The 12,166-nt window shown below is 49.4% G+C and overlaps 1 protein-coding gene across 17 annotated transcripts in view; it reads right to left on the bottom strand.

Annotated features, from left to right (window-relative positions):
- The window catches only part of PLEKHA7 (pleckstrin homology domain containing A7), a 211,468-nt gene that overhangs the window by 36,735 nt on the left and 162,567 nt on the right, over positions 1 to 12,166 (bottom strand). For 14 of the 17 annotated variants that reach the window (XR_006602273.1, XM_045066175.1, XM_045066174.1 and 11 more), the window contains 4 exons: positions 11,203 to 11,673; positions 2,287 to 2,809; positions 1,710 to 1,796; positions 996 to 1,115 (listed from right to left, as the gene is read on the bottom strand). Coding sequence is in view for 16 of the 17 variants with exons in the window: in XM_045066175.1 (XP_044922110.1) it covers positions 996 to 1,115; positions 1,710 to 1,796; positions 2,287 to 2,809; positions 11,203 to 11,673 (1,201 nt within the window). In the remaining variant the exon portion in view is untranslated. The remainder of the gene's footprint in view (positions 1 to 995; positions 1,116 to 1,709; positions 1,797 to 2,286; positions 2,810 to 11,202; positions 11,674 to 12,166) is intronic. The other 3 variants (XM_045066179.1, XM_045066181.1, XM_045066183.1) reach the window with 1 other exon arrangement.

Raw genomic sequence — 12,166 nt, 5'->3', positions numbered from 1 at the left:
TGAGATGGTATTTCCATCTCTAAACTGTCCCCTCACCCATTCCTACTCCCCCAATCAGCCCAGTCCCTATATAATACCTTCAACAGTAGCAAGGAGGACTGAGCAGAGGAATATTGTTAAAAATCCCTCAAATTCACAACTTAGGGGTTTCGCTTGTGTTCTCTCACATTCATTTTTCCAAGTACATTTCCTGGGTCCCTCTAAACAGGACAGTTAAAGAAGGTGACACCCCTGTCACCCTCCTCTCCTGTCCCCTGCCTACTTTCATGCAGTCCAGAGGGACCAATCTTGTGTGGACATTGTTAAGCTGCTCAAGATGCCTGAGAAAGCAATTCCTTGGCCACTCCTTAAGGAGCTTGCCTGCAAATCTCCATGTCCCAGAATGTTTAGAACACTATGGCAGATAGGACCTGATTTGGGCTCCAGCCCGCAAGCCACTGGCTGAGGGGTCCCGGGCAGGTCACTTCCCCTTCTGGATCCGGTGCCTTGCGTGTGGCAGTAACCCCTGTCCTCCCTCACCTCTCCAGAGTACAGTGAGGTTCTCCAGGATAAGGGACATGAGGATGCTTTGTCCAGATCAGAGAGGACACCCTGCCTTTTCCCTCTGGGTTGACACCAGTGACACACACCTTCCTGCACCCCAAGGAGTGGCCACAGTGGCAACAAGAATGACAGCCAGCACAGCCCTTCAGCCATGACCACACATCAGCCTGGCAGTCACGACTCACAGCCGGAGAAGCCACCGTCGAGGTCCTTCATGGCACATGCAGGTCCCTCCCCAGCACCAGAGGCGTGGGCTCCGCCCCACCCCCAGCCCCCGGCCCCTGCACAGTGTCTGGCAATAGCGACCAGAAGCAGACAGGCAGGGAATGAGGGGACGAGCCAGACAGCAAATACAGACGAGAGCGTGGGCACGAGAAAACACGGGCCAGCACATCACTCCGTTGCCCCACAGCAGGGAGGCCCCGGCCCTGAGAGAGCCCAGCAGCGCTGACCTGGCAGGCGGGCCATGTCAGCTGGTGCTGCAGTAACTGGCCGACGGCGAGATTGCGCACGCTGGCCAGCCGCGCCTGGTGCCGCCGTAAGCGGGTGAGAAGCCTCGAGAGCTCCTCCAGCTGCAGGTGTGTAGACACATCATGAGGAAATTAGCCACCGCAGGACCACGACGCTATAATTACTCTTCACCCCGGGGCCGGGACAGCACTGACGTGACACCATTAAGTAATTATTGCATTAATTCTGTCATCAGGACAAATAAAGGCGCTGGCAGAAAAGGGGCTGCAGGAAGCAGGTTTTATCTTTTTTTCTTTTTTTTTTTAGGAAACAGCAAGGAACAGTGCAACCTCACCCCAACGGGAGCTTTAAAGGCAAAGTTAACTAACCAAAGCAAAGACCTGGACGAGAGGAGAGGAGCTAACGGCAGAGACGCTGGGAAAACGCTGCAGGCAAAATGCTGCCTGAAAGAGAAGAAAAGCGCACATTCTCCTTCATTCCCCTAAGTTCTTCCTCCAATCTTGGAGGAGCCCAAGTCAGCTGGATGACATGGAGCAAGTCACTGGACTTCTCTGAGCCTCAGCCTCCTTATCTCTAACGTGGGGGCTGACGGCTGCCCTGCACACTGCGGGCAACAGGCTCAGGGTGGGGAGCTGAGCCGGCACCCTGCAGGCGGTAGCACATTCACAGGGCAGGGGAGATGAGGAGCGGCTTACCGATTTTCCATGGAGACTGGGAGCGCTGACCGTGTGGGTCACGTAGCCCATGGAGGGCATGGAGCGGCGGTCCACGTGAGAGGAGTTCTACAAGTGGGGGAGACAGGAGATCAGCCTGTGGACCGAACCTCTGCCCTCTCCGCCCCTCTCTGCCGAGATGGCCTGGCCCATGGCACTACCCCTCTTCATCTGTGAAATAGGGGGTCCATGTATTCCTTACTTATAACAACAGTAAACTGGGGAAGCCCCCTCGAGAAGTAAAGTGGAAGTCGGGTTATTATAAATTACTGAACCAGCTGAACACAGACATCTTTTCCCGCAGACTTCCAGTTGGATGATCCTCCATCTCTTAATGCCTCAGGGTTCTCATCTGTGCAATGGGCATAATAGCACCTACCTCATTGGGTTGTGGAGAGCATTAAAGGAAAGCCTTTAGTATTGCACCTGGCACCTAAAAGTACCACAGAGGTGTCACCTCTCCTTATTTGAAATTGCTCAAATTAGTGTTCAAACCATGGGAGGATCCTGGTGCCCTAATGCTGAACCCCACTGCCTTGCCAGCCCTCCAGAGACTCACCTTGGTGGCGTGGCCCCGTGCCTTCCTGGGAGAGCCCCCCAGGGAGATGTCCACGCTCCTCCGCTGGTCCGGGGGCTTCACGGTGACCCTCTCCGCTGGCGTGTGTGGCCGCCGGGGTGGGAAAACCCTCGGAGGGCCCGGAGGAGGGATGTCGGAGGGAGATGGAGGCACAGAGATGGAGCGAGGCACCTCCAGCATGCTTCTGCTCCGGCCCTGGTCGGTGAAGTCTGGGGAGCCAGCGCAGATGGGCGCCGTGGGGCTGCCATGCCGGAACTGCTGCCGTTGCTGCCACTCGTAGAGCTGCCACACCGTGCCGTCCCGGTGCGCCCGGCGCTCTTCGCTCGACATCTTCAGGTGACTGGCTCGGTCCTGCGCATACTTATAGTCACTGGGCAGGTCGCGGGGAGGGGGCGAAGAGCCCCCTGAGGGATATCGGGAGCTCTTAGGCAGAGTCTGGTAATTTTCTGGGAAGGACAGTGACTGGCTGGGACCCTGGCGAGGAAGGGTCTGGTCCAGGGGCAGGCTGTGGAGAGAGGAGGAAGACGGGTAAGACGACCAGCACAGCATGGAATCGTGCTGGAAACACGGCTAGGTAAATCCACAGTGCCAGGCACAAGGGAGCCCTGCGAGAATTCCAAAGAACAATCGAAGCAGACGCCCAAGACCTCGGTCACTCCCTCCCTACGCGGAGGACTCTAAAACCATTGTTCTCCAACCTCCTGGGAGTATCAGCCTCCCCATCAGGCAGCCTAGCTACCCCATACCCAACCCTTCAAGTGCAAAGTGATGAAACCCGCCTCCTCCTCTCCCTCTCGCTATCAGTCCGCTCTTCCAAACGGGTGTGTCTATTCCTAGGAAATGCCTCCTAATTCCCCGGTCACTGAGACTTGCCCTCTGCTGGTATCCTCACACCAAATTCTGGAGGCTCTTAATGGAAGTGGCTGGCACCAGCTCTTTTCTTTTTTCTACTACTCTAGTCCAGATACTGATTTAATCATCTTCCCCCAGATCACTCAGAGACCTTCCTAACCAGTGTCCACACCGAACACAGTCAACTGCTTGGATCTAATCACTCCCTTGCTCCAAAAACGTCAAAGACTCCTCACTGCCTATGAAATAAAATTGAAACTCTTCAGCCTGGAACTCACCACTCTCTAGCACCTGATTCCAACCACCTGCAGTCCTGCTGTTTTCTCACTGCTTCTCACAGGACTGGGCTGGGGCAAGCCAGGCATCTAGGGCCCAACCGTTAAAGAGGCACATTCACTCAGGTGCACCCCTGCACTTGCTGGGATCTAGGAATGAGAGCCTCACCCTAATCCCACCTAGCCTCCTACATACCTGGGCTACTTCTCAGAGTGGGAAAGTGTGGAGAGAGCTTGACCTGGGTTTGAATGCTAGCTCTCCCATCCATTGGCTAGATGACCCTTGGATGGCTCTGAGCCTCAGCTTCCTCACCTGCAGGTAACATGAGGACAGAACTATCTCCCTTATAAGACTGTTCTGAAGAGTAAATGAGACAAGTAACAAAATGCAGCCTCCATGCTTGATGCACAGAAGCTACTTCCCAATAGGTTCTCCCTTTTACCTCTCTTTACTCTCATAGTATTGTTCTTCCCTCCCCTACCTGTATGGGGTTTCCTTGCCCTATTCACCCAAATCTCACTCATTTTCCATGACACTATCCTATGCTCCTTCCAGAGAGATCTTCTGCAGCCCTCAGGGCTCCCACCCTGCTCTGACCTAGTTATTATGTTGTAGGAAACTTGTCCAAGGTCTTTCTATTGATGCAACCTTTTTATCCTTGGAAGAAAGACATCACTTTCCCAGCCTACCTGTAATCCTCAGAGGGCAGGAACTATGTCTCGCATTCTGCGGTACTGTCCACAGTCTGACAAAGTCCTGATGCATAACCAGCTAGCCACTGCTCTAAGCCAGTGCATCCAAAGTATGGTCTTGGATGGACAGCATCAGCACCACTTGGGAACTCATTAGAAATGCAGGTTAGGGGCGCCTGGGTGGCTCAGTGGGTTGAGCTTCTGCCTTTGGCTCAGGTCATGATCTCAAGGTCCTGGGATCCAGCCCCACATCAGGCTCTCTGCTCAGCAGGAAGCCTGCTTCCCCCCTTCTCTCTGCCTGCCCCTCTGGCTACTTGTGATCTATCTGTCAAATAAATAAGATCTTAAAAAAAAAAAAATGCAGGTTATCAGGCCCCACCCCAGATCTGCCAAATCAGAAACACTGGGGATAGATCCCGGCCTCCTGTGTTCTAACAAGCCCTCCAGGTGGCCAATTAAAAAGTGCTATTCTAACTGTTCTTAAATTCATCTCATTTAATCACTTTCTCACTATGACCTCAGCAAATGTCTTTTATGTCCTCACTCTCCCTCCTATAACATGAGGATACGAAGAACCTAACAGATTGCTGTGCGGATTAGAAATAGTTGTCATTCAAAAATGGTAAATTTCTTCTCTTTTTATTGTTATCTTTGCAATTATGGGAGGTAATTTTAAGATCTCTTCAGCCAGACTTGTCTAGGGCGTCTGGCTAGCGTGTCTGTTTGCCACTAGGTGGCAGGGTTTACTACTGCTTTCCCAAAGTCAGAGGGGACCATGTATCTGAGTAAGGGGCAGTGGCTGAATCCTCAAACAGCAGTGGTAGCAGTGGCAGAAACCAGGCTGGGGGCCTCCCCCGGGGGACTGCACGACTTCACCAACCATTGTTCACTCTGACCGATGCAAAATTCAGACTATGCAAAGTACGTCCTAGCTCTGCTCCCAAACCCCTTCAGTCTGGTTTTGCAGCCTGTTCCCGGTGCCTGCCAGCCGGCCAGTCAGAGTCCCCCACAGGGTGGTGCCCCAAAGCCCTCAGCTTCATCTTCTAGCCTGTGCCCTCTGCTTTTGCATTGTCTGTCATACCCCCAAGCCCTCACTGCTGGCCATTTGCAGGCAACCCCCAAAATCCCAGTGCAATGGTGAGCTCCAGAGGCCAAACCAAGAAAACTAACCAATGATAGAATGAGGGACACAGGAAGAAGTTTTGCAAGAAGAGGTAAAGAGCCCCCCGAAATAGGCAGGAAGTACCCAGAGCAGCTCTGCCCCTGAGAGCAGATCCATGTGCTGGCCACCAAATCCATCCTTACCCAAAAAGAAAGCTCCAGGTCCCCTGCCCTCATACCCTGCTCTGTTCCAAGGGGCCTCCCTGTTCCAAAAGGCACCAAAGAGGATATTCTCATACAGCCACTACAAACTGGTCATATCAAAATGTAAAATCAATTTCTATAACCAGTTACGTATGCAGCAGATAGCCCTCACCCTACGGTCCACATTTAATTGTGCAGGACTTTCACTTTCTATACTGTTCTTCACTGTAAGCTGAGTCCCTATTCCATCCCCACCCCTGCCTTTTTATTACAGGTATGTAAATTACTTGAAATACCAGAGGGGAAAAATGGAAGGCTAGAATTTCAAAACAATCTCTTAGAATGTAGAATTCTAAGGGTATGTCAGTCTGTCCTCGCAAAACATCATATTAAAGGAGTTCAATGATGGAAAACACAACATATATCTCTAAGAACTAAAAGAACAGTTAGAAATAATTTCTTGCGTGGTCTAGACCCACGAATATAAGATCATCTTACAGTGTAAATAACCCTCCTTCCTATGTCAATGTGCCCCATCGAACGAGACTAGCACAGTCTGAATCATACAAAGCACAGCCATCCCTCTTCTGTATTTTCAAAAGTTGGGAGGCTCCTTCATTAAGCAGCCAGATCTACTTACTACTTGACTATAAGGAAATACAAATGTACTATTAAGATAAATAATATAAGTGAATGATCAGAGACTGTGCACTTCACTTACTCACAGACAGCTTTCTTCTCAAAAGGGTGTCTTCAAGTCCTCACTTTTTTCTTTCAGCCCATTGAGATCTGCTTCTATCACTAGACTGAAGTTCCTCTCGCTGTGCACTCAGTGACCTCCAAGGCCAATGAACTGTTTTCATCTACAGACCTCATGTCACCTTGCCCCTCAGACAAGAAAGGCTCAAACTTCCAGCTCAGATGCAAGGAAAGTCCAACGCTTTTCCCAGCCCTGTCATCTACTTTGCAACTGACTCATCATGCTTTAGCTCGCCTGGGTGCCCCGGAGCCCCAAGCACAGGCCCTTGGGTGTAGTAGAGTAACACAGGCTTGTGGGCTGCCAGAAGCAGTTAGGTAGAGACATTTCAACCAACAGCTTACAACTGCATTATCAGTCACACAGCTTTTGAAAGTTCTTTCTGCGCCCCTGCCACAAACGGTTTCTCACTGGCCATGTGACCTTTTCTGATTTCTTCCTGTCCTCCTCTCCCCATACTGTGCTCCTAACCTAACTTGAAAATCCTAGCTCCACTCAGAAGAATGGGTCATGTCTGCCCATGTAAGCCCATTAAGGCGTTCAGTGGAACCCAAATCCCCAGTGACTGAGCAAAAGACAGTAGAGATCTTAAGGTTCCAGATACTCTTTCAGTGGCTCCCAGCCTCCTTAGAAGGCACCAACCCAAGGAGAAGTCCTCATTCCCAGCACAAACCAGACTCCTTCTAAACGAAACTCCCTCCCTCACACTCTAGTTCCCTGGTCCCCGACCCCCACCCCTGCACCCATCTCCGGTTCACTGCCTTCACAGACACTGCTTTTGTCCACCCCTTGGGCTGGAGGCTTCAGCGTTCCACCTTTGGCCCTCTGCTATGGCTCACTCTGAGCTACGGATTCTCCAGCCTGGATGCACATCAGAATCCTAGGGTGGGCAGGGAGGGGTAAAACTCCTGACCTCCAGGCTATACCACGTCTACCTACTAACCAAGCCCAAGTCAAACTGTTCAATGTCAGCTATGGCCCTCCTCACCTTCCCAGCCTCGATGAAGCAGTTTACCAAGTTTCGTACCTACCCAGCCTCAACATCTGTGTATCCTACCCACCCTCCTCCGAAGACTCATCATCTTCACTGCTTCGGTTTGGGTCCTCCCCACCTCCTACCCAAGCTAGGACTACCTTGTTATACTAGATCATTGCCTCTTTCCAGACCCTTCTCCATCTTGACCACCTTCCGTGTGGTCACTGGAGCAAGGAGTTAACCTGAAACAGTAGTTCTCGGTGCTGGACTCAATGTTAGTTCTCAGGTGGACAAACCAGGACACTTTGGAGGGCAATTTTGTAATAACCCTCATAATTAAAATGCCATATAGCCTCTGACCCGGTCGCTCCACTTCAAGGAATCTGTTCTCTAAGTACACGCGCACTCGTACGCAGAGACAATGAGGCTGGGATAGTCACTGGAGCATGGTTTGTAATAGCAAATGTTTGTAACCAACCTCACCGTCCATCAATAGTGAATGGTATAAATACCACTACAGATGCATACGATGGACTGCTCTGCTTATTTCAAATTAATGATGTATGTCTGTATGTGCTGACATGGAAAGGCAGCCAGAGTACATTCAGATATTTGCATACAGACTTGCGTATATACTGATACATCAAGGGAAAAAAACCAAGCTGAAGGACAGGGTTAATTTTTCTTTAACAAGGTGGTTGGTCTTTAGGGAGTGAAAGTAGGTTTCCAAAATAAAGTAGAAGGACCCTTGTTTTTCAGTATTTATCTTTGGTATTTGGATTTATTTATTTACTTACTTTGTGAGTGGATTACTGATTATTTGGGGATACTGAGAAAAGGGAGATTTAGACATGTAGCTATGAATCTGGTGATGAAATTATAATCTGTACAAAGAAAACTAAGTAAATCACAAGCATGAAAATTATCAACATCAGAAAACAAAAAAATTGGGGCGCCTGGGTGGCTCAGTGGGTTAAGCCGCTGCCTTCGGCTCAGGTCATGATCTCAGGGTCCTGGGATCAAGTCGCGCATCGGGCTCTCTGCTCAGCAGGGAGCCTGCTTCCCTCTCTCTCTCTGCCTGCCTCTCCATCTACTTGTGATTTCTCTCTGTCAAATAAATACATAAAATCTTTAAAAAAAAAAAAACAAAAAAATTGTTCAACAAAGTAAATTTAATTACAGTACATTATGGCCCAGCAGTGAATATTCATATTGTCATAATAATATAAAAACTGACTAGTGATCTGTACAAAAATGATGCTATATTGTGAAGCCAGGATAAGGATAAGTGTATGTCTATTGGAAAGGTACAGCAGGGAACAAGAGACTTCAATCTTTATCTTCTAGAGTAAAATGTCTATTGATAACTAAAATTAAAAAATCAAGAAGGAGCAGTATAAGAATCTTACTTGAAAATACAGAAATTAATTGGTAAAACTGCTGAAAGAATTGAAGGTGGCTGCCTCAAAGGGACAGAAATCAGGAGTAGGGACAGATGGGGGCCATACTACTTAAATCCTTAAATTACGTGCATACATTAAAAAAAAAAAAAAACTTTTAAGAGTAAGAGTAAGGAATCACTAAAAACTACCATTCGCATTATGGGCAGGGCACATCAGAATCACCTGGCAGATTTCTTCACAGTATACATGGACCTGCTGTTTTGGAGCTGGCATGTAGTTAGGTCTGTCCAGGCCACAAAATCTCCCCAGGTGTCCCGATGCCTCTTTCCCGCCAATACCCTTCAGACCATCGATGACTTTCACAGGCCTCCAAGACTAAATCCAAACTCTTTAGAAAGAAATACAGGCTTATCTGAGCTAAACCCTTAGCTTTCCTACCTTCCCCTCGTTCTGATTTCTCCTGCTTTTACCTCCCCTTGCCTGCCCATATTGACTACAGTTCCTAGCACGTGTGACCTGTAAGAGAAAATAGCCAACTTATCATGGGTAGCTTCTCTCTGACCACACTGTCTCCTCTGCCAGATCCCCTTCTGCTGCTAACTCCCAAGTGCTGAGGTGCCATTAATGTGGTGACTGCTCCCAACCAGAACTCAAACCCCAACACCATGATCCATACCCAACTGTCTACTTGACATCTCCTCCTGGATAGCTAACAGGCTTCTCAAACTTACTGTCCAGGGTGCCTGGGTGGCTCAGCTGGTTAAGCAACTGCCTCCGGCTCAGGTCATGACCCCAGAGTCCCATGATCAAGTCCTACATCAGGCTCTGCTCCCAGCTCTGAGGGGAGTCTTCTCCCTCTGACCTTCTCCCCTGTAATGCTCTCTCTCACTCTCTCTCTCAAATAAATAAATAAAATCTTAAAAAACAAACAAACAAACAAACAAACAAAAAAAACACCTACTGTCCCAAAAGGAACACTGACTTCCCCGGGTCTTCCTCCTAAGCCTTCCCTGTCTCAGCAACCACCTGGTTGTTCAAGTCAAAACTCTAGGGATCATCCTTGTTCCTCCCTTTCTCTCATCTTGAGCATCCAACTCATTAACAAACTTTGTTGTTTCAACCTCCAAAATGGATCTCAAATCTTTCTCCTTCCACTGTTACCATCCTGGACTACTGCAACAGCATCTTCCCTGGGCTCTTCTTCCTGAATTATTAATCAGATTACATCACTTACCTGCTTAAAACTTTCCAGTGGCTTCTCCTATTGTTTTTTCAAATAAAATCCAAATTGTTTTACCTTGGAGTAGGAGACCTACATGATATAATGCCTGCTAGCTTTCCAACCTCATTCAGCAGTGAGGGCACTTAGAGTCACCTTCCAGGGGTGGGTCTACCTAGCCCAGCACCAAGAATAGAAGCTTCTCTCCCCTGTGTCTCTGGGAGGTAGCTTTCTGTTTTTAAGAAGACACAAAATTTGAACTGGCATTGACACCCGGTCAGTCCTAGGGTGGGAATGGGAAGGTATCTTAGCTATGCCACCAAAAGCCTTCCTTTCCCTAGTCTGTCCCACAACAATGTCTACCAATTCACCGGGGGATTTCCACAGTAATTTCTATACTAACCATCTAAACTCACAACTGCCCACCTAGACCAGATTCAAGAGGTTACACAACCTGCATACACACAGCACACCCACACACCTGGAAAGAGGCCAAGGCTATTCCCTTAGGAGCACTTGTGCCTCCACAGCCCACAGGGGGAGTGTCTGGGCTCCACCAACAGGGACAATGTAGTATGGGTTTTAGAACACGTTTATCAGGCGGGTAAGTCTGTGGCAGACTTGGTCTGAGCTCTGGCACATCCACCGTAGCCCCTCTAGTCCCCGGGGAGCTTTCTGAAAGCACCAGAGCTTCGCTATCTCTTGTCCAGTCAGTGGCCAGTTTTAGAAGCCCAGGGATGATGAAACAATTTACTGTCTTCATAAGGAGGACAAAACACAGCGGCTTCTGGAGAAAATGGGGAAGCCGGTGACCCTGAATTTTTCATGCTCAGAAAAGTTCCCTTTTTAATCTAAAACTGTAATAAAATACAAACAGTGCTTTGCAAATAGCAAAAACTGCATGCCCCTACATAATTAAAAAACCACTTCTTGAAGGAATAGGTATGATAAAGCCTACTGTCAACAGTGCCTAAGCACTTCTCTGTGCGCCTGGAATTGAAAATGGATCTGTATTTACTTTATTCTCTGCCAATATTTCCGGGATGCAGAGAAGGAGTGCAGTAAGAGGAGATCAGCGACTATCGACAGACTGACTGTCTCAAGGCACACGCGCTGGGGAACCAAGAAGCCCCCTGAAATATTCTCAGACAGGCTTGGGAGGTTCACAGACCCGGGTTTGCACTCTGGCTTTGCCTCTTACTGCCTGGCTTGGGCAGGTTCCTTCACTTCTCCAAGCCCGCGTTTCTTTGTCTATAACTTGGGGATATCACCCTACCCTTGCAGGGTTGTTACATACGGAGCTAGCAGAGGTGGAGAGTTTAAGGCCAGCATTTCTGCAGCACGTGCTGGGAAATGATAGCTCCTATTGCTATGTTATTATGCTCACAAGTAGCAGCCATCCTGAGTCCATTACTGACCTCCTGCCGTCCCCCTTCTGGGCTTTTGCCCAGTGCTCCACCTGGGCCAGGCTGCTCTTCCTCTGGCTGTGCTTTTCAGTGTTGTTCCTGGGAGGAAAGGCCCGTTGATACCCGCCGGTCCCATTCTGCTCTCCTGGGCCATACATGCCGGGCAGCACCCCGTTCTTCTCTGCCCGCTGGGGCTGTGCTTGCTGGCCTCTCAGACCACCAGGTAAGTCCACGAACAAGGCATCCTCCTCAGCCGGCGAGTACGGGGACCTGGCCTTGCTCCTGTCCCGCTTGCTCTCCAGTGGGTCCCTCTGGGAACGGTACCGTTCTTCCTCTTGCTCCCGCCTCTCAAAGCCAAAGGAATCCTCATGACTTCGATGAGGACAATCCCTCGCATGTCCAGGTCCCACGCGGCCACACTCTCGACAGGACTCTGTGTGGTTGGCTTGGGGGACCGCCTGCCGCTCTACCTTCTCCACGTCCCTGCAATGACAGAGGCACATTTAGCCCATTCCAGACAGCCCCACAGGCAGCCAAGACTCCCTGAAGAACACACTCTATACGCGAATTTCCTCCAGGACTTTGCATGGGCAGTTCCATCCACCTGGAATGACTTTCACATCTAGTCCCTCATTCTTCCTGCCTAACTTCTATTCCTTCTTGCCTAACTGCTATTCCTTCTATTCTACCTGGCCTACGTGTTAGTTACCTTCCCCAGGAAGCCACTCCAGTCACATATTCCCAGTCTAGATGGGGAACTTAGCTGACTCCACTCTCACATTACTCACACTGGACCATAATTGAGTTTATTCATCTAATGCCCAAGTAGACCAGGAGTTCCCTGAGGCCAGAGCCCCATCTGGCCAATTATGATACGCCCAGAACTTCTGTGCAATGACTGGTAAAGCGTAAGTACTTTATAAATACTCTTTAACAAGTAAATGATATATGTGACAATCTCATGCTTTCCTTTTTG

The sequence above is a fragment of the Mustela putorius genome, unplaced genomic scaffold (assembly GCF_011764305.1).
Source record: "Mustela putorius furo isolate JIRA1106 unplaced genomic scaffold, ASM1176430v1.1 tig00003859_pilon_pilon_pilon, whole genome shotgun sequence".
NCBI lineage: Eukaryota > Metazoa > Chordata > Mammalia > Carnivora > Mustelidae > Mustela > Mustela putorius.
Note: the sequence above shows the minus strand (reverse complement) of the source record. Positions and strands in the feature narration are given on the sequence as shown.